This window comes from Agelaius tricolor, unplaced genomic scaffold (genome assembly GCF_023055355.1).
Source record: "Agelaius tricolor isolate 1412-34295 unplaced genomic scaffold, bAgeTri1.0.p SCAF_22, whole genome shotgun sequence".
Classification (NCBI taxonomy): Eukaryota; Metazoa; Chordata; class Aves; order Passeriformes; family Icteridae; genus Agelaius; species Agelaius tricolor.
In genome coordinates this window covers 2,262,457-2,282,599 of record NW_027269282.1, presented here as the reverse complement: position 1 = coordinate 2,282,599, position 20,143 = coordinate 2,262,457, and the positions used below count along the sequence as shown (strand labels likewise).

Below are 20,143 nucleotides of genomic sequence, written 5' to 3'. Positions count from 1 at the left end.
TATTCTGGAAATATGGTCTCACTGGAGGAACACATAGTAATTTTATACCCAGCTATTGAAGAAGATGAGGCCAAGCCCTGAGTGACAGACACTTTGATGAAACAACACATGAATTAAACATAATTGTACTAGAAAAACAATAAAACAGAACTAATCATTGAGGGTCCTGTGTTGTACCACGAGCAGTGACATTTGCATTGGCACAGGGCATTCCCATCCACAGAGCTCCAAATCCTCCATGAATATCAGTAATTAAATAGTCTGACATGCAGCCAGAAGCAGACAGGTTTTGCCACTTCCAGTTTTGCAGAGAGTGAGGTTGAGATCCCACCATGACCCACGGGACCCCCGGCTGCCTGCAGGGCCCCGTGTGCTCCCTCCTGTCAGGGCAGGGAGAGGGGCTTCACCTGCTCTTTGCTCCTTGGGATGGCCACCATGCCCTTCCCTTTATTAGGCTATTCCCAATGGAAAAGATACTGCATGCTCCAACTAGATCCCTCCCAAAATTCAAACTTAGGACCTTCAGTCATAGCCTTACTAGGGAAGACTCAATGTATTTTCTCTCATAAAATGAAGATGTAATTCTACATCGCCTGCTGTGAACATGTCTCTACATGCAATGTTGTCCATACCCACATTTAATCTAATAAAGAGAACAAAACTGGGTTCAGAAAACCTGCTTTCTTCTAGGTTTCCATGAAAGCTGGATCTCCAAACCCTTCTTTATGTCAACAGCAGATAACTGTTTCACAGGCTTCATCCAGCAGGGTTGGTAACTAACCTAAAAAACGGCAGATGGAAGCATTAAATATTTATTGGACTGGAGTGCATTGATTTCAGAAATTAACACTTTGCAAATGACTTCTCTGTGAACAGTAATTAAACAGTCACAGTCCAGCCCAGGTTCTGAGTAAACTGCAACTCTTCTTGCAAAACATATGTATACATAAAAATACTAGCACTTGTCTACTGATTTCCATCTGCACACACCAAATTGCTCTGTGATTATGAATTAAAATTAATTAAAACTTTGGAATGATTTTCCACATAAAGTTGGAGCAGTGGGAGCCCTTGCGCTGGGCACTCAGGCATCATGCCAGTTAAGCTTGCAGAGAGCAGGAGTAGCTGATGCATTGCTTTAAAATACCAAGGACTTCATGATCTCATGATCCCAGGGCTAGTAATGATGGGACTGAGTTTATGATAACAGTGGGATTGAACTTCAGGGGGAAACCATGAGAAAAGTGCAACTGATACTGCCAGGGCCTTTGCAGGCTCCACATGTGATCCAGGAGTACAATTGTAAATAGCAGAAAGCTGCTGTTTGCTTTTGAGCTTGCTCATCCATGTGGGAATAGATCTGCTCAAGAGATATTGCAGTTTTATTCCTTCAAGAGGAGTATTAATCTCCCACTTGTGCTATTGCATGAGCAGTAATGAGACTCACGGAGTCTTTAATAGACTCTTTTTAAAATAAAACATATTTTAACTCAGCTTGAAAAGTAGCTTCTTTTGCCAGAACTACAGGTCTTCCTTTCAAACACTGTCCAGTAGCCTTTCCAGGACTATTTTCCTATTCACTTCACACTCAGGATGTTAGAAAGGTATCATGTTCTGTTCATTAAGGCAATAGCTGAAGCTTCATTAAAGGTAATTGTGGATGGTACATTACTGAATTGGAAGCACTGGGTACCATTCAGCAACCTTCCCTTCTTCAGCACAGACTGCTATGCACTGCATTTTGGTACCAAAGCTGGATTTATTCCAGGCTCTGACTCCATCACTGCTTTTTCACTTTCTCTCTTCCCCCAAAACATATGTACTTAAAAACCCACCAGAAATGAACAAACCCACCCACACAGGGATGGCGGGTGTGTGAGGCAGACTCTGAGCTCTCCTTGTATCTGTGCTGAGGGAATGGCAGCAGGTCCCCACAGACTGCACTCAGCAATAAGGAGCTTATTTTCATTTTATAGGCAACACTGGGCTTTGCTGTGGTGCTCAAGAGGCCACAGAGGGGCTGTTTTCCCCCAGCAGCTGGGGTTGGATGCTGACCCCCTATGCTGTGTGCTCCCACTGCAGCTGCACCTGGGGAACGTGGAGCTGCCTCCAGAGCAGCACCAGCACCCTCAGCACAAACCCCAGCTGAGGCACAGGACAGAGGAGCAGAAACCAGAGGCTCTGGGTTAGCCCAGCCAGGTGAGGACAATGCTGCACACTGGCAGAGTGCAGAAGAGGGGTCCTGGGTGCAGGTGAGGGGGGCAGCCTGCACAGATGCAGGGCTGGCAAGGCTATGCTCTTTTTACTGAGTGCACATGCACACAGGCTTCTTTTGTTTGCTTTGTCCCCTTGTGTCCCATTCCAAGGTGCAAATTGGGTTCATGTCCCCAGGAAATCCTAGGAGTTTGTGGGTGAGTTTGCAGAAGGAGATGAAGAGAAGGCAGCTGCCAGGAGACTTTAATGAGAGCTACTTCTACACTCATGGTACAATTAAGAGCCACATAATGAAACAAAGACTGGTTTGTTTGTTTTTTACTGAGCTCTATTTATATTTAACTTTAACTATCTTCATTCATTTTCTCTGAATCAAACCTCCACTGCTGAAATCTTGTGCATCAGAGTTAATAAAGGACAGCTATAATCTGATTTACTGTATCATTCCAAACACGAATGTACTCACAGGAGAGGCTGATAGTTTACAGCAGCAATGTTTAAGCAGAAGAATTGACAGCAAATTGAACATAACTTCTCAGCTGCCTTGCAGAAGGCTGAAGTAACTCCACAGACTTGTCTGAGGCATTTTTAACATGTTATTGTAACACTAAGAGGTTAACTAAGGCTCATGTCAAAGCTAGGTTTATGCTTCACAAACTGGAAACTGGTGAAAAGCAGGTGCCTTATCTGATGGATTTCATCTGGCTGTTAGGGATGCCTGAGTTTCCAGATGTCAGAGAATGGAAAACCAGAGAAACTGCATGTGAACCAACTCAAAGATTGCAAGATCCTTGAGCTTTTTATCTTCCATAATGCAGAAAAGGAAAAAAAACCCACCAACTAAATAAATCAAGAGAGTTTAAGGTTTACTCCAAGTAGAGGATTAAAACAAAACTCAGCATTATTATTCCCTGTATTTATCCCCTTCCTTAAAACAGAGAAGCCACTGATTCCACCATAGCCAGAAATGTGAAATGGAGGTTTTCTTCTTAGAGGAAGAAATTTTGTCTCTTTTTCCATATTTAAGCTTTTAAACAAAGAGAGCTTCATTCTAGAGGAGCAGCTGTGTAATTAAGACAATTTCAGAATGAACAGTGTGATTCAAGAGCCAAATACTATCTTAATTATATGCATTAATATTCTGCTAAGAAAAATGCTTATCAAATGAAAAAAAAATAATGTTATTGCACAAGAAAGGCCACTAAAACTATAAAAATAACAGAGAAGGGTGACAGTCCAAGACAGGGCAGGTCATGGCATGCTGTGAAAGCAGCTCCCAGCTGCAGAGGAAGCACCCAGCAAGCAACAGAGAACACCCCTATCTGAGCAAGCAGAGAGTGGGCAAAAGTCAGCTGTCCTCAGAGGTGAATACTGAATAAGGGACTTCTGTGTCAAAGGGGGAGAGCTTTGACAAGCCAAAGGGTTCTTGGTTGTGGTCTGTTCTAATTTTTTGTGAAGAAAATCGGAAAGGAGCATTTTCACAGAAACAGGCAGCAGAGCAAGAGCCAGAGATCAGGACAGGCAGGTTAGAGAGAAGTCTCTTGGCTGGATTGGGCACTGGGATGCCATCCTGCTGTGGAGACACACTTCAGCCCCCATCTATAGACACCACCCATTGCCAGGAGATGGGCAAGGAGCTCCTCTGGGCCCTGTGGCTGCCTGGGGAGCCTGGCTGGCAGACACAAGGCAGCAGGGCACAGGGGACAGGAGCAGTGCAGGTGAGGGGCTGGGAGCAATGTCTGTCACTGCCCCAGTGGGACTGAGCATCCCTCCTCAGAGCCACAGTGTGATCCCACACTGCTCCCCCACCCCTAATCAAGGCTGCATGGCAAAACATCAGCATCCACCAACCGAGAGAAAAGATGGGATTTCCTTTAGGGTTAGTTCCACAACTAGGTGTGGAACTCCTGATTCCCACTATGGAGAACAAAAACAAACAAACAAAACAAAACAAAAGTCTCAGAAAAGCCAGAACTGCCTTGCTTGTATTGAAACATTGATTTGAGGAAGTTTGCAACTGTACAATGGCAAGAGCCCTCCAGCCTCAGGTGTGCAAGGTGAGACTGGGGGATTTCTGGCTCACAGCCTCCCCGTGGGGCTCTGCACTCACGTCAGCCCAGGAAGAGAGCCAGGCTCCGTGTGTGAGTAGGAGATCTCCAAGGAAAACCTTTGGAAACTACAGAGGTGGAGAGGTGTTTCAGACTTTGCCTCTTGCAGCTTCTCACACATGGGGCTCACAGCCCCAGTGCCATCCCCTGGGGAGATGAAGGGCACCCATCTCACAAACAAACCTGGGATTGTTACTCAGCTACACAGAGGGCCAAGGTCTCGTTAATTAGCATTGACATTTACAACTGAGACCACGAGACATGAGTGATACGAAGATGGATACATTCCAAGAGGATTAGGGAGCAAAAAAAGGCTTGAAGGATGGTTGTTCTGCTTATTCTTGAGTTTTCCTTGTAAAAAGAGACTATTGATATTTGAATTCCTTTTTCTATTAGAAAGGGGGAAATTGCAGTAGGTCTTCTGCCATGTGTCTAAATTGCAAAGTGCTACACACCACTGAAATGAAAAGAGGCTGCTTGGAGTGGCCAGTCTCCAGTGAAAGGATTTGTGGGTGGACCTGAAGGTTACAGATCAGGAGGGGTTTTGCTGAAAGGGTGTAGCTTAGCTTTGGTTCAGAGGATTTCCAAAAAAACACTGCAAAAGTCTACCAGTTGTCCGCCTCTAACTAACACAGGGTCAAGCTCATGATAAAATAAACCATCTGCTCTTTCAGACTTTCATCCCAAACCAGAATAAACCTGTTTTGATGCTCTTGTGGACTTGGCTCCTTCCACTGTCTTTCATGTGCTCCAGTTGACATCATCAGGCATTCACATTCCTTGGATGAGTTCCTCAGGCACCGACCAGTGGGATTCTGCCTCAATTCATGAGTCTTTTCTATATGGCAATGCCAACAGCAGAAACAGCTGCCCTGGTTTTGAGCACTAATTAGCCCCCATTTCTCACTTTCATCTCTACTCTGTTGCTGATCCCTGGGAAAGGGTCTTTGGAATTCAACAGAGAAAGCCAAATTTAGTTGTGGAGAGGTAATCCGCTGGCAATGAGAGTGGAACAGGGCAAGAGCACCAGAAGGGGAGCAGGTGCTGTACTTAATCCCAGCCCAGAGGCAGATCCTTCACCACCACCTCAACCTCCACATTCTTTCCAGGGTGAACATGGGAGAGTCACACTCACATTGAGCTCTGGGGTCTCCTTTCCTCTCCCCTTCCCAACCTGTAGATTCAAAACTCACCAAGACTTGAATGTGCCATTAGAGGGAAGAAGTGTTAACATCTGCAATCTGCATCTGCTGGAGAGGCATAAGGACACTTCATGTATGTCTGTGTCAACCAGGCAGGGCAGGAACAACCACCTCCCTTTATTTAAAACCTTAATTTCAAGGTGTTTATTTAAACCAAGTCAGAAAACCTCACCACCACTGGTGTGGTTTTCCAAACCACAACATACAAACGCTCACAAGCGCTACGAGCCCCAGGACAGCTTTCCCCTCTCCTCTTGCCATCCTGCTAATTGTGATGTCTGGGGCTATAAAAAGGCACAGCACAAGAGCATGCCTCTCCTTCTGATCTACTTCCATGTTTATAAGCATGGCTTATCTAATGACACTTAGGAAGTGTTACCAAGGAGACTATTTGCATCCTGCACCATGTTGCTAAAGCAACACTGCTAAATTAGATGCAGCGCTCTTAGCCTTCACCTACTGTATTTGCATTGCTATTAAAATGAAACAGTCACAGGCTTATACTATATTTGGGTCATTCACTCATCCAAACACCTGAAAATAGTCCAATGACAGCAGCAATGGAGTTTCCCCTAAAAATCTAACACATCTAGGTCTCCATCTCTTACGTGCATTTCAAGCTTGCCCCTCAATGTGACCTGCAGTCAGAACAAGCCATCTTTTATGCTGCAACCTTCCTCCACAGGACATGTTTTCCCTATGTGTTCAGCTTTTATTTGAATGCATCAGGAGATTTTAACTGTCATAAATAATTACAGCATCTTAGCATTTGATGGAGCACAGCAGAAGGCAATTTGTAAGTAGCATTAATTTTTGAGGCGCAGGATGGCTCAGAGGCACTGGAAATGCGACAACTTGCCTGGAGTTTATGGATCAGCTGTTCGTGCTCACCCTGAGTCTTCGTTCAGCTCTAAAGAGTCACCATTCAAGGGCTTCAAGATGGCCCATGGAAAGATTAAACAGCTAAACAATAATTACTTGTTTTGCCCTAAATAAAACAGTAAAATACTCATTATGGAGATGATAATAAAATAGAAATAATTTTAAACTCTAAATGACTGGCTATAAACAAAAACAAAGGCCAGGGGCTATTTTAGGTGATGTTGCAGAATAAATTAAATATAGAAGCTCAAAAGTCTACTGGTAGGAGGGAGAGTGAGCAACCAAGAGGTGGGGTGGCAATGGTTTCCAAGGCAATTAACAGCTTCTCTAGAGTTTGGACATTTGTCAATATGATAAAAAACATAAAATTCAAATAGCATCCCTGCACACACAGACACATTAATGTAGAAATATGGACAGCTGTCTGGAACTTTACAGGAAATATTACAATTGTGTGATAATGTATTATATTTATTGTAAATATACAATAAATGTATATGTTGTTCATGATACCAAGCAATGTCACAAGCAAAGTCACTGGGCCTTCTGACATCCAGTATTCTGATGCAAATCTAGAGCAGTGTATTACCCCCACAGGTTTCTGTTCTGATGGTCTGAGCAGTACATTTTAGTCAACGACATGTAACAATGAAATACCATCCCACCAACATCCAGATGGAGGTCTCCATCACTATTTAATATGCTTATTCCAAAAATAACTCTTGCTTTTAACACTTTCAAATTTAAAAGATAAACTCAGGCAAGAACACAAATACTTGGCATCTGTCACTGAATTCAATCAGCTCCCTGAATCAGAGCAAAAGCACCCTGTTCCAGCTCTCCTGCACTGTGTAATAAGGTTTGGGTGCCTCTTATTAATAAATCCTTCCTTTAGCCCAGAAGCACTACTGAAAAGCACACCTGGGAGTATTTTACTATATATAAAATCTCTGTTCCAACAGCAAATTAGATCTGCCTACAGAATCTAATCATGAGAAGGTAACTCCTTCCTGCTGAACAGGCTCCAGCACAAGTAAGCCCATGTCCAGAGAGATTTCACCTGCCAGGGCTTGTAATTGCCTATGCCTCAGAATTTAAGATGGAATACCAGAATCTGGACTGGTAAAGAATTTCCTAGCAGTATCAGGCTCCAGGTCATCCTATTTCAGGATGAGGGGATGACACAAGCTCTTTCCTCCCTGCAAGAGCTGTGGTGAGGTTCAGTTCCTCAAGTTTTATCATTGCTTTAGCTCCTCCATGAGAAGGTGTGATGAAGGCACAGAGGAAGACTTCTGCAGTTGGCCATGGCTGTAGAACACGTGTGTGCCCACCACCAAGCTCCCCTGAGGTGGCTGGACAAGGCCAGCACAGTGCTGGTGGAGAGTTTCCTCCAAGCCACATGGTGGGGAGGACACCCTGCAGCAGGTGAGCTGTGCTGGGGTCTCAACAAACACTCAAAGGATTCCTAACTCCTCTCATAGAGAAAAAAAAGGATGGTTCAAGTTTCATGGGGCTCCAGATCTACAACAGCCACACTCCCTCACGCCTCCTCCTATGGACACACAGCAAAACTCCATGACAGTTCTGAAAGTGATCTTCAGTCCTCTCTGGGAAAGGGTTGTTTGTGTCCACACACAGAGGCTGCAGAAGGTCCTTTTCAGCTGCCTCTGCTCCAGGGGAGCTTTCCCAGCACCCAGCACTCAACAGTGGCTTCAGGTACCCCACATGAAACAGGCCAGGGGAATCTCCAAACAAGGAAACAAGGGTCAGAAATGAGGATTTGCATTACCAGCAAGGCACAGAGAGGGGAGAAAGGAACCTGCCTGTCTACCAGCTCCTCCTTCTCCCATGAGAAATAAGATCAAAAGGAAAAAAAGCTTTTCTCTGTGCTAGCTGTGCCTCTCTGAAATTTTCTAAGGACTTTCTGTTGGTTTTGGATCAGGTCCTAGACCCATGTGGACAGAACTTAGTGTGTCTGGATTATTTATTAGCGAAAGGGTTCCCTCTGCAATCAAGCGTGTAGAACACCTTATTAAAGCATGCTCTGCTCTGAATCTGACCTGATGGAGCTGGCATGAAGAAGTTCTCAGCACCCCCTCAGAAACGCTGCCGGACTGCGAATTGTCATTACTTCCCTCATGTCAGTTCCTCCATGGCCTTATCTAAACTATGTCATAAATCTTCTGGGTTTTCTCTGAACTCTCCTCCTCCTAGTGACATTCTGTACTTCTGAATAATGTTGTCTCCATATGAATTACAAGGGACACAGTAATAATGCTCCAGCAGGAGCAAGGGAAGCAGTGGGAAAACAGCTAAAAGCTACACTGAACTGTTTTCTTACTTGTAATCTTCTGTCATACACTGAGCTGGAAGATTAGATAATGAGACTATTTATAGCAGCATTGCTGGATGTGTATCACAAAACCTTTATTGTAAGACCACGACAAGTATAAAATTTTAATTTTGCCTGCTACTTCCCTGGGTCCCAGCTTCGTTTGCAGCAAAGCATTTTTCTTTTGCAGTGGGGTTATTAATAATGGATGTAGCATTAACATTTCCAAATTGGGAGTTCACCCTCAGTCAGTGCTCCCACCCATCACTCTGTAATTTCTCCTCCTGGGCTTCATGTTGGACTGCAACAGGAGGCTGACAGTGTCTGCTCAGCCACCAAACACACTCTGTGTGGGCAAGAGCAGCCAGAGCTCCCTGCATTCACTGCTACAGGTCCCACCTGCACAGCTTCTCTGCTTGAAACCTGCAGCTACTTTTTAACCTCTCTGCTGAGCCCTCCAGTACACAACCTGTAAGGCCTGAGAGCAACTATCCAGAGGAAATGCACAGAACACCAGATGATCTCCACCCAGCAGATGGTAAGAGCTTTCTTCCACAACTAATGTAAGGCAGATTTCAAGCAGAGGAGCAAAGCTCTCAGCTGTCAGTACTTATCTCTTAGCATCTCAACTCTAAACCTTGTAAAAAAAAATATTCATGCTTTTCATTAGGGAGAACTTTTTGCACCTTTATTTTATCTCATGCTTGTTAAGGATGTGATTGTTGAGGGGTCATACCATTAAAACAAGAACACTAAATGATATACAGAAACAGGAGTAGGAATGTAGAAATCCAGTACTAACATCAGAGGTAACCTAGGTCCTTCATTATGTTTCTGCTGCCTTTTTAATAAAGAAAGTAAATTTCAACTACTTCTCCCCTTTCTGTATTTGATGAATATAATCAATTAGTGAGGAACATTTTGTCTTTTCCATTTTCTATCACATCTATTGAAGTGACTCACTCAGTCACGTAAGAAACAGATTCTGTCTGCACCATTTACAGTTATTTGTGTCCTGTCTTCTACAGTGACTCAGTATTTCTATGGGAAACCATCTCTTCTATTCCTGCCTAGTAAATACTTGTTAAGTATAAAAAATAGGCATTCATCACAGACAAAAATGATCTTACAAGATAGATATTTAGAAACACAATGGCACCATTTACCCAAATCAAAGAAATCATGAGTAATACCAATACAATTAATGCTATATTAAAGAGATACCACCTAAGGAGGAGATTTGAACTAAGCTTTTGATGAAAATATGGAACCTGGATGGTAAATTAGCTCTGTTTCTAGATCTGTTTGCCTTATCTGTCCTTTGTCTCCTCAGAAAGCAGGCTCCCTCTTTGCTAACCCACTGGTAGTTGCTGACAGTGGCACCAGTTAGTTACACAGCACCCCAGTCACTGCTTTGATGAATAAATCTTCCCAAGCATTGGTGCTAGATATAGGACGTGTGGTGGTCATATCATAAAAATCATGAGATTAAGTCAATAGTGAATCTGAGCTTACACTCATGCAGGAACATCTGGAAAGTGTCAGTGTTACCAGTGTGAAACTCAAATACTAAATACAAAGGAAGAATAGAGGAGGGAGACTCCACAAGTAATGTCTGTACTTTAGAATAAATTTTTACTAAAATGTTGTTATTGTTTTTTTAACAAAAATTTTACATCAAGTGGGTTTTTTGAAACTAAAAAACCTGCCATGGAATTTTATCTCTGACGCTGGCAAAGAACTATTAATATTTACTTTTCAAAATTTTGCATAAAGCAGCCCTACAGTTTAACCTGACAGTTTTCTGAGAGCTGAGATTCCTTCCCTATGCTTCAGCAAAAAGTTGAAATGAGGTGGACTAATGGAGGATTGTATAAACATAATGCCACCATGGCATCCTCTGCCCTATAATTTCAAAACAAAATCCTATTTTAATCCTGTACTTGAAAGGCCAAATAACCAATAGTGTAAACATGAACTAGCATCTTCTAACAACACACTTTCACCATCTCGAGCTCCCCATGAACAAATGGAATGAAAACCTATCCCCACCTCAATTTTAACCACAGTTTTGCAGCAACCCAGATCTTAGTATGGGTAAGTATCCAGGTGTCTGCTCTCCTCTCCTTGCTCAGCTTAGCAATGCCCTGGTTAGCCAGGCCAAAAGGCAGCCTAAGCTCATGGATATGTCACACTCACAAAAGTATTAACCACAGTTAGACCCTAACTTTCAGTGAAAATTCAGTTCTCATCCCCAGATGAGAATACCAATACCATACTTTGGTATATAATACCAATACTTATATAATATATAATATATATTATATAATATATATTATATAATATATAATATATAATATCAATACTTTGGTATTTGTGGCACAAAAGCGAGCATCTGCATCGTGCTGTGATTAAAGTGAGAAACTACTTTGGGATTTGGCAGTTTGCAGCACAGCACTGAGCACCTGCACACTGCTGTGATTAAGGTTAATCTTAGATCAACCACTTCTAGATGAAGACAATCCTGAAACACAAGTATTGTGGAGCCCACTCCTTGACACAGCTCAGAACTGGATTACTCAGATGTCCTAAACTTTCAAGGCAGACCAAGGCAGAGCACATGTGGATCCCCAGCTTGAAATAAGTAGCCCCTGTGAAGGTACACACTGTAAGTAAAACAACATGTACTTATGTACTTGCCACAGGCAACAATTTCAGTGCTGCAGAAGTAGCTGGTTCCTGCAATTATCCTAGCAGCAGTAGGTAAGAACAGCTGCCAAACCGGAAATCTTCCACGCTGCTGTATGAGAAATCTTCCCAGATATGGGAATAGCCACAAAACCTGCTATTTCAACAGTCTAGGAAACAAAATGAAGCAGGGGCTACTTAGGCTTCTGTCATTAGGAGGTCATTGTAAGCAGAGAGAACCTGCTTTCTCTTACTCAAAAAGAGCCTGCAAATGGAAAAGTAACTGTGTTTGTCAAAGTCACAGTTTGCAGGAGACACAGTCACATCCAAGAAAGCTTGTACAGGGACCTGCTTACAATCTCTTCTGCCTCCCAAATAAAGCCTGGATGTTCTGTGTATGGCTTTGACACTGACATGGCAATGAACCACCCTGTAAACAGCCAGGCAGGGATGCTCCAGGGCCGGCTCTATGCCTCCATCTACCACTGCAATGTCTGAACAACCCAGCTGCACCTTTCACAGAAGTGTTAAGTACTCATTTTAGCACTGTCCTTATCAGCTAAACACAGGTAGCCTTAGGAAGACACCCTCGGGAAGTCAAAAGGTGAAGGGCAAATGGTCTCTGTCTGTTGCAAACATCAAAGGATTCCTCTTTCATGACTTCTTCCACTCTCACTTAAAAGTGGACTCATTTTAGCCTCCATAGCACCCACCAATAATTAGCTCTACTGAGCAACTACCCACTACAGATGGCCAAATCACCTTTTGTTCATTTTAAGTCCTCCTAATTCTTGTACTGGAAGGGACAGTGAACAGTGGAGCTCTGCCCCTTCTTTACTTGCAAGTCACTTCCATTCTAGTTGTCCCCTTTTCCAGAGACAAGAGTCCTAGTTTATTCAATCATTCCTTATAGGAAATTAATCCAGACTTATGACCATCCTTGTTGCCCACCTCTGAGTCTTTTCCAGTTCTTCTGAATCTTTCCCGAGATTTTGGAAGGAGAAGAACCAGAACTACACATAATATACACATTTACACAACAATCTATTAATGGCCTCTATTTTCCTCTGTTTGGCTTCCCTTATAATTTCTAGTATTTAATTTGCTTTATTTAATTACTGAGCCTGGCACTAATATTTTTAGCTCAATCATCCAACTGATGTTTTGGTTCCTACTGTGTTGCAGTGTGATGCCATTTCCTGTTTCACCTATCCCAACCCCCCAGGTGTGCCAACCTCTCCTGTCCCCTCCCCCTTTTTCCCTCCTGCTGAGAGCTGTCCATCAATCTTAACACTCCAGCAGGGTCATGGTGTGGTTGGCAGAAGTTCAAAAGATGCCCCTCAGGTCCGGGCTCATTGGCCTGTCCAAGTGTCTTTGTCCTGGTTGGTCCTCACCTGTCCCTCCCCTCCCCCTGTTCCCGGCCTTAAAAGCAGAGGGGACCACGCGGTCAGATTCTGTGGGGAGCTGTTACCAGATGCAGAGTCTGTCATCCTGGAATAAAACTCTGGATTAAAGCTCTACAATAGAATCCTCTCCTTTCTCTCTTCGCCGTCGCCTGAACCTTTTCCACCAGAGGTAAACTGAGTTCCTACTCTGCCTGGATTTGTTCCCAGTGCCCAGCTGCAGCACCCAGCCAGCCAAAGGTGTCTCTGAGGTGAAACATCACAGCTGCTGCCTTTGGTCCAGCAGCAAGGGTCAGACAAGGCCAGGCACATCTCACCCAGAAATATTTGGATTAATATTCCACACCACTGGTTTTCAAAAGTAGACTTTCTTGCATTTGAGAAATATAGAGAATCAGCCATGGGCAAGAAACCAACCACATGATTTCATGGGAAATTTGTGAAAAGCTGCAGCAGTACCTGCTTCACCAACAGGCTTCATCACCTTATGAAAAAGACAATAGGAAAGGAAAAGTAAGATCAATCAATGGCTGTGTTTGGAACACTGAACAATTTTAGGCAGTTTAAATTCAATAAATCAAAGTTCAGTAGCTTGGGAAAAAATCTAGTGCTTGGGAGAAGGTCATACAAACCTGACAACCACTGGCAGGAAAAACTTTATACCCACAACCCAGACAGGTCAGAGGGAGACAAGCATATCCTGGACAGAGTAAAAGCAGAAGGGCAGGAAGCAGGAGGCATCCTTCAAAGCCTTGAATGATGAAACTTCTGACCCTGTAAGGCTGGAAGAAAATAACATAGTACTTCAAAGAAGAACCAATTATGACAGCAATGGGAGCTGGGGTTATCTCACAGTATCACTCTTGGTATCCCCACAATGCACTGCCTGTGATGCCTAAAAATGCTTGTGATGCACCCCAGCTTCTAAGCCTATGACCATCAGTTGCTGATAACCTTTTACTCCCCCCTTAGTTCTACCTAATGAGTGCACAAAATGGAGCTGGCAGCACAGTCTTTCAACAATATACAATTATTGAAATGCCTACACCAGCCAGATTACTATCTTCTATGTGTGTTTCAGAAGCTCATAAAACACCAGGGAAATGGGGAAAAAGTCTGACATGTCTATGTGGCAGTGGGATATAATGTTTGGAGCAGCAACTGCAGAAATGCAGGACTGTGTAATCCTGACTGGTGCCCTCCATGGGTGAGGGAAAGCAGGAAAGCCTCTGCCTTCTGGGTCAAGTGCTGCACAGCAGGCTGCCAGAGAGGTGGTAACTCTTCAGCAAACCACTGCTGACCCCCACTGCAGGTGTCCCAGCAAAAGAAAGGACTAAGAACTGCTCTGTTGAGGTGCCAGGCTGCTTCATGTGCTACTCTGAAGGTATAAACCCCAAATCATCCTACAGACATCCCCCAGACCCATGAGTAAAAGCTGTCTGGATGAATGAGCAATAAGTACAGGCAGCCATAGGAGCACCCAGCACAACATGACTAAGATCTTGATGGGAGCCTCCTCCGGATGCCACTGGAATACAAATAAAAAAGAAGAGCCCATGAGTAATCAGCACTGCTGAAAAGAGGATCCCTGGCAGCTGGGGCTGTTTCTGTAACACTGTGCATGCATTCTTTTGCAAAAATATCATATGTGCATTCACCTATGAGAAAATCAACAGGAAGAAATCCTGCTTGCTGCCACTCACTCTTCAAGGCAAGAGGGGCTCAGGAAAGAGTACCAAACCTGAGTGGGAGGCTGGAGGAGAGGATTTAAGAGAGCAGACAGTAATAGTTCTTAGCTTTTACAATGTAATATTGATCTGCTGTCTACAGCAACGGCTAAGCCTTCTTGAAGCTGAGGACACAAGACAAGGGAGGATAAAAGCTACATGTCCATGAAGCACAGGAGATGTCATACAAGTCTTGTGCCTCACTTCTGACCCAAGGACTAGAAAAACTTCATTTCTAGCATCCTGGCCAGCACATCTGCGAGCTACACCACAGCCCAAACAGGGCACACAGCCCACACCTCACAGGAGGAAGAGTTAAACACTTCCAGCAAGGTTGAGCAGTACCTAAGGAAGGAATGCAAAAGCCAGAGACTGGGAAGATGTAACACTAGGCAAGGAGGGGAACTTAATGAGCTACACCAGGATTAGAAAAATAGTTAATAGAGGAGATAGAATAGACTGTCTTGGAAGAATCTTAGGGGAGGGAGAGGGGTTGAACTGAGGATCCATCTCTTGAGAAATCATAGAAGTTTCCTTGGTTGGAACAGTTCAATGCAGCCTGCCCTGACACAACTAAATAAACAGTACACAGAGCCACTGATCTTTTTCATCTCAGAATTCAGCAGATTAGATACAGCTGGAGTTTTCCCACTTGGTTCCCCTCCAAACAGCCATATACACCTTGTTTGATACTTATCACAAGCCATATTTCAGAGAGGGTGGACAGCAAAAATTTCCTGGAGTTTATCTGGCTGCATCCTTAAGGAGATTGTTACCAGATAATCATAATCTTTTGCACAGCATTAGGAAAGTACACAAAGGATCACCTTCTGTCACCCCTGACAAACTACATCTGGGTTATGGGAAGGGAAATACTCACAGGAATTCTGAAAATAATCTCACCTCAACCTCCCCATCATGATATCACCAAGTGAAAACCTCCTTCCCATCACTGGAAAGGACTTGAAGGCTAACAGCCATATCAGGACCGTGGCATCAGATCACCTGCAGTCCTGGAGGAGTTCAGCTTTCACTGTCTCCAAAATGGCCAAAGCCTGTGGGCACAACTATGGCACCAAAGTCTGGATTCATAATGCAGATATGACATACTGCTCTGGAACAGGTAATTCCAAAGTGCTCAAGTCTAGTGGTTCCTAGTGAACAGTTATGTGAAGTGCTTTTATAAACAGCTGGACATAATAGATTTTAAAGTATTACCTTGCTCAAAAGCAACTTGAAAATCATCAGCCTGGGGTTCCAGCTTTGCTCTTGCAGGTACCTTCATAAGGACCTGCCTATTTCAGTTACCTGGTTTTAAAGCTGCAGCTGAAGTCTGAGAATCAAGTTGTGTGCTTTCCTCCTTTTGCAGGACCATCTAAAGCAAAGCAAATATTCTGCCAGCCGTGTCAGCCTTCGTGAGATTTCTGTCTTATGCCTTCAACACCAAAAGTATCACATGGTCTTCAGAAGATTTATGTAACTAAAGGTGACCATTTTTAGCAGGACTACGAGAAAGACATAAAATTTTCCAGCACAAGTGGGCGACAGCTCTGCCATGTGCAGAGATGTTACTTCTTGCTTAGGTGAGATGAACTTGTAAGGTACAGGGACTGAATTCAAAGTCTGCAGACCACCTGAAGAAACAATGCCATCAGAGCTGCTTCTCAAGCAAGAATGAGCCCTAATCACCCTGGCACCAGGTCAGGAAGAGGCTGTCCCAGAGTAAGAAAGTATTACATGGTGGCCAACTTATAAAAGTTCTGTATCCCTAACACTAACCCAGACACTGAAGGAAGAACAACTGGGGACCTTCAACTAAAATATACTTTACAAAATGTTAAATGACAGATATGTAACAAAACTGTGTGACATTCATACTTTCACTGCTATGCCTTGAGTCCATTTTACAGAAACCTGTCAAATGCAATCAGACTTGTTTATTCTGCATTTAAATAGGACCTGAGGCAGTCTGGTTTCAAAAAAGACAGAAAAGGCACATATTGTCCCTGGCAGTTGCTTAGTTTTTACAACAAAGGCAATGCCTTGTTCACTGTTTATTCCAAATAAAAATTATTTCAATGCACTGTTGCATTAGAATCTTGAGAATATTTCTGCTTGCTGCCTCAGCACAGGTAGAAAAAAAAATTAAAATGTAAATTAAAGGAAGAAATATAGAAACAAAGTGCCATTAACACACAACTCACTGCTCCCATCCCCCCACCCCCCAAAATCAGGTGATTCATACAGAGCATCCTCCAAATCTCACGTAAGCCACTGTTAATGGATTAAGTGGCAGTGTCCCTTCTGGCTTCAGTTTATAAATTCTTATCTGCTTAAGGTTGCTCCAGAAAGACTTCCAGAGTACAGCATGATTCTTAAAGAGACAAATCCTCCCTGGCAGTTTACAATTGCTTACCAACAACGACAGCATTGCGTGTGCCTTCATGTTTGCACTGATAGAGGATGATGGTTCACTGCTTAGGATTCAGCATCCCCCTCCTTTCCAGTGTGATTTGAAGCACCACCATTGCTTGGGCAGAGTTTCTCACTGACTTTGTCTGTGACAGAGCAATGAGCATTCCTAACATCTCCTTGCAAGGCCACTGAAACAGCCATGATAAAACCACCCTCAGTTCACACAACTGCTCCAAATCACCCAAGTACAGACAAAGGGGGCAGAGAGATTCAGCAGAAGAATAATACAAATATCAGAAAATCCTTCCCTATAACAACCAGTTGCCCAGCTCATCATTAACCATTTCCACTCCTCTAGACCATGACAAAGAAGTATCCAAAAGCCCAGCAAAAAAAGAGGGTGAACAGCAGCATCCCTATTTTCCATGCTGGTGGCTGTGAATTCTGCAACACATAGAGGAAGCTGCAACAAGTTATAATCTGAAATGGCTGTTAGAGCAGCACCTTCCCTCATTCCCTGCTTACAGAGAGATGTGTGACCTCCTCTACCCCCATCAGCAAGTGCCTTTGGCTGTGAAAATGACCTTAGAGAAGAGGTAGCCAGGTAGTGCTGAACACACACGGTGTGTGTGTACTGCTGCCCGAGCAGATTGCATTCATGAACGATGGGCTATTTTCTGCTACCACCCTCCCAACTCAAAGCAAAAGGGGGTAAAAAAGAGCAGAGACAGAGGAGACCTTTGGCAGGCTCTCCTGTCCACATTACAGAAGTCACCCCCATCCCATTTGGTGCCAACAGGTCCCCAGGAGTTCAGAAAAGGGATGGCATCCTTATGAGGAAGAGAATAGCCACATCAGCGAGACAAGGAACCCCCAAATACTCCCTGCCTTCCTCCAAACAGGACTGACAGTCCCATGCACACACACACACATTCATGGAGCCCTCAGAAGAGACACCAAGCAAAGCCTTCATTCACCAATAAGCACTCGGGGACTCAGTGTTCTTACTCCCCCAAATTTTTGTCCTTTGCTTTCCTAGGGTACCTTTGCCTGGGAAGAGCCGTGCACCCATCAGCCGCCCATGGGGCAGCGCCGGGGAAGAAGTGGCAGTGCTGCAAGCAGGGCAGGGGGCTCACACCGCGAGAGGCTCGGGGTGCCAGGCACGGAGCCATCCTACCCCGGGGAGCACAGCCTGCCCCCAGGTGTCCGGCATGCCCGCCCGGCGTGGGGTGCTCAGGGTGCTCTGTGTACCGGGGATCTAAACCCACTCTGGGCTCCCTGCGGTACCCGGGATTTGTGTCTTGCCCATCCGATCCCGGGGTGCCCAGAGCGCCCAACCCGCTCCGGGCTGCCTCAGGTGCCGGGGATACCGCGGGTGCCCGCCCGGAGAGGGACGCTCGGGGTGCGGGGATGCCGGGGGCGCTCGGGGAGCCGGGGGTGCCGAGCGAGCCGTACCTTTGAGGCGGTGGTGGCGGGCGCGGTGCAGGCGGCCCTGGCCGCCGCGGGGCAGCGCGGGGATGCTGGAGAAGCGGCTCCCCATGGCGGCATCCGAGCCGGGCCGGGCGGCACCGCGCGAGGTCTCTGTCCTCGGGGCTGTGGCGGTTCGGAGGGCGCCGAGAGCCGCGGTGCCACTCGCCGGGCCCCCCGCTCGGCTCGGCTCGGCTCGGCTCCGCTCGGCTCGGCTCGGCTCCGCTCGGTTCAGCTCAGCGGGGCGGGGCGGCGGCACCGCGGCCCCCCCGCCGCGCCCGTCGCCATGGAGACACAGCTGTTCCGCCGGGGGCCGCCCCGCCCCGCCCAGATGTGCCACCGCTGGCGCGACAGGTGAGGGGGGACACGCGGAGCCCCCGCCGACCCCCGCCCCCAGCACAAGGACGCCCAGGACCACAAACCCCGAGGGGCAGACGCAGGGTCAGGGACATTGTTCCCTTCCATTGCCAAGCCGGGACTTCCCTCGCACCTGCTGGCCCTAAACCCGCTTCCCCAGCCTCCTTCCAGAGAGGAAATTTGGGCCAAGCCCGGAGTCCAGGCGCTTCAAAGAAGCTGCATCATGCGTGGACACTCACCCAGGCAGACCAGCTGTGATGGGATGCAGCTGTCCTAAAGCAATTAGGATTCTCATGGATACAAACATGTCAGACCCACACTCGGGAAGGCAAAGATGGGCAAGCAGCTCCTTACACAGTCCTAGGGCAAGTGGACAAGTAGGCAGCTAGTCAGAGGGGCAAGTAAGTCTCATTTGTGAACATGAACACTATATTTCCAGCTAGCTCATTACAGTGAGCCTAAAAAGAAACAAATGACCCTGAGATGAGATCAGTTGATTAGGATGCTAACACCAAGGTTGTGGGTTCAATCCCTGTATGGGCCATTCACTTAAGAATAGGACTTGGTGACCTTTGTGGGTCCCTTTCAACCCAGAATATTCTGCAATTTATGGCATAAGACTGGAATGGCCCTTAGAGGGGCAATTCCACCTCCTCATCTACAATACCTTCCATCCTGTTGAACCTAATTGACTCCAACCAACAAAAGAAAAAAAAACCAAACCTGTTCTTTCTCCATTTCTTTTCTCTAATCTCTCTCTCTGTCTGTCCTTAAATTGCAAGAGATCTTGGGCAAGGACTGTCACTTTTCTGGGAAGTTTCACGTTTAATGTGGCAGAAAGAGGTGTCAATGTAAAGCAAATTATAATGGAAAGAGGCATCTTTCCATTGTATAAAAGAGATCTTGAAAAAGGAAAGGCACCAGTTTTGGACTGGAGACATAGGGAACATCCGTGTAATAGCACAGGAAAGATCTCTGTGCAGTCATCCATTAAATGACAGGCACTCACACATGTGAGTGCAGGCTGCCAACCGTGCCTTGTGTGATAGCTCATCACGTGGGGAACCTGTTCCCAGAAGGACCACGTGCTTGCTGGGAAATTCTACCAGGATTCTACCAAATCCACCCTGAGCTTTAGACACCAGGCACCAATTTAACCTTGGTGCCATAGTGTGAATATTAAACTGTGCCCCACATGGCTGGTGGGGTTTGTGCTCAACCACCTCTCCTTTCAACCTGCATAACCAAAGTAAAGCACAGTTCCACCAGTGAAAGGAGGAAGCCTTACAGGCCTGCTTTAGCAACATGTTCAGCTACCATGAGGGATGGGCTTTGCTTTGCCTGGCAC

The 20,143-nt window shown here is 45.3% G+C and overlaps 1 protein-coding gene across 2 annotated transcripts in view; it reads right to left on the bottom strand.

Moving 5' to 3' along the window:
* NEURL1 (neuralized E3 ubiquitin protein ligase 1) overlaps positions 1-18,707 on the bottom strand; it is a 142,532-nt gene extending 123,825 nt beyond the window's left edge. For both annotated transcript variants that reach the window (XM_071446051.1, XM_071446049.1), the window contains exon 1: positions 18,427-18,707. Coding sequence is in view for 1 of the 2 variants with exons in the window: in XM_071446049.1 (XP_071302150.1) it covers positions 18,427-18,511 (85 nt within the window). In the remaining variant the exon portion in view is untranslated. The remainder of the gene's footprint in view (positions 1-18,426) is intronic.
* Between the last annotated feature and the right edge of the window lie 1,436 nt (positions 18,708-20,143).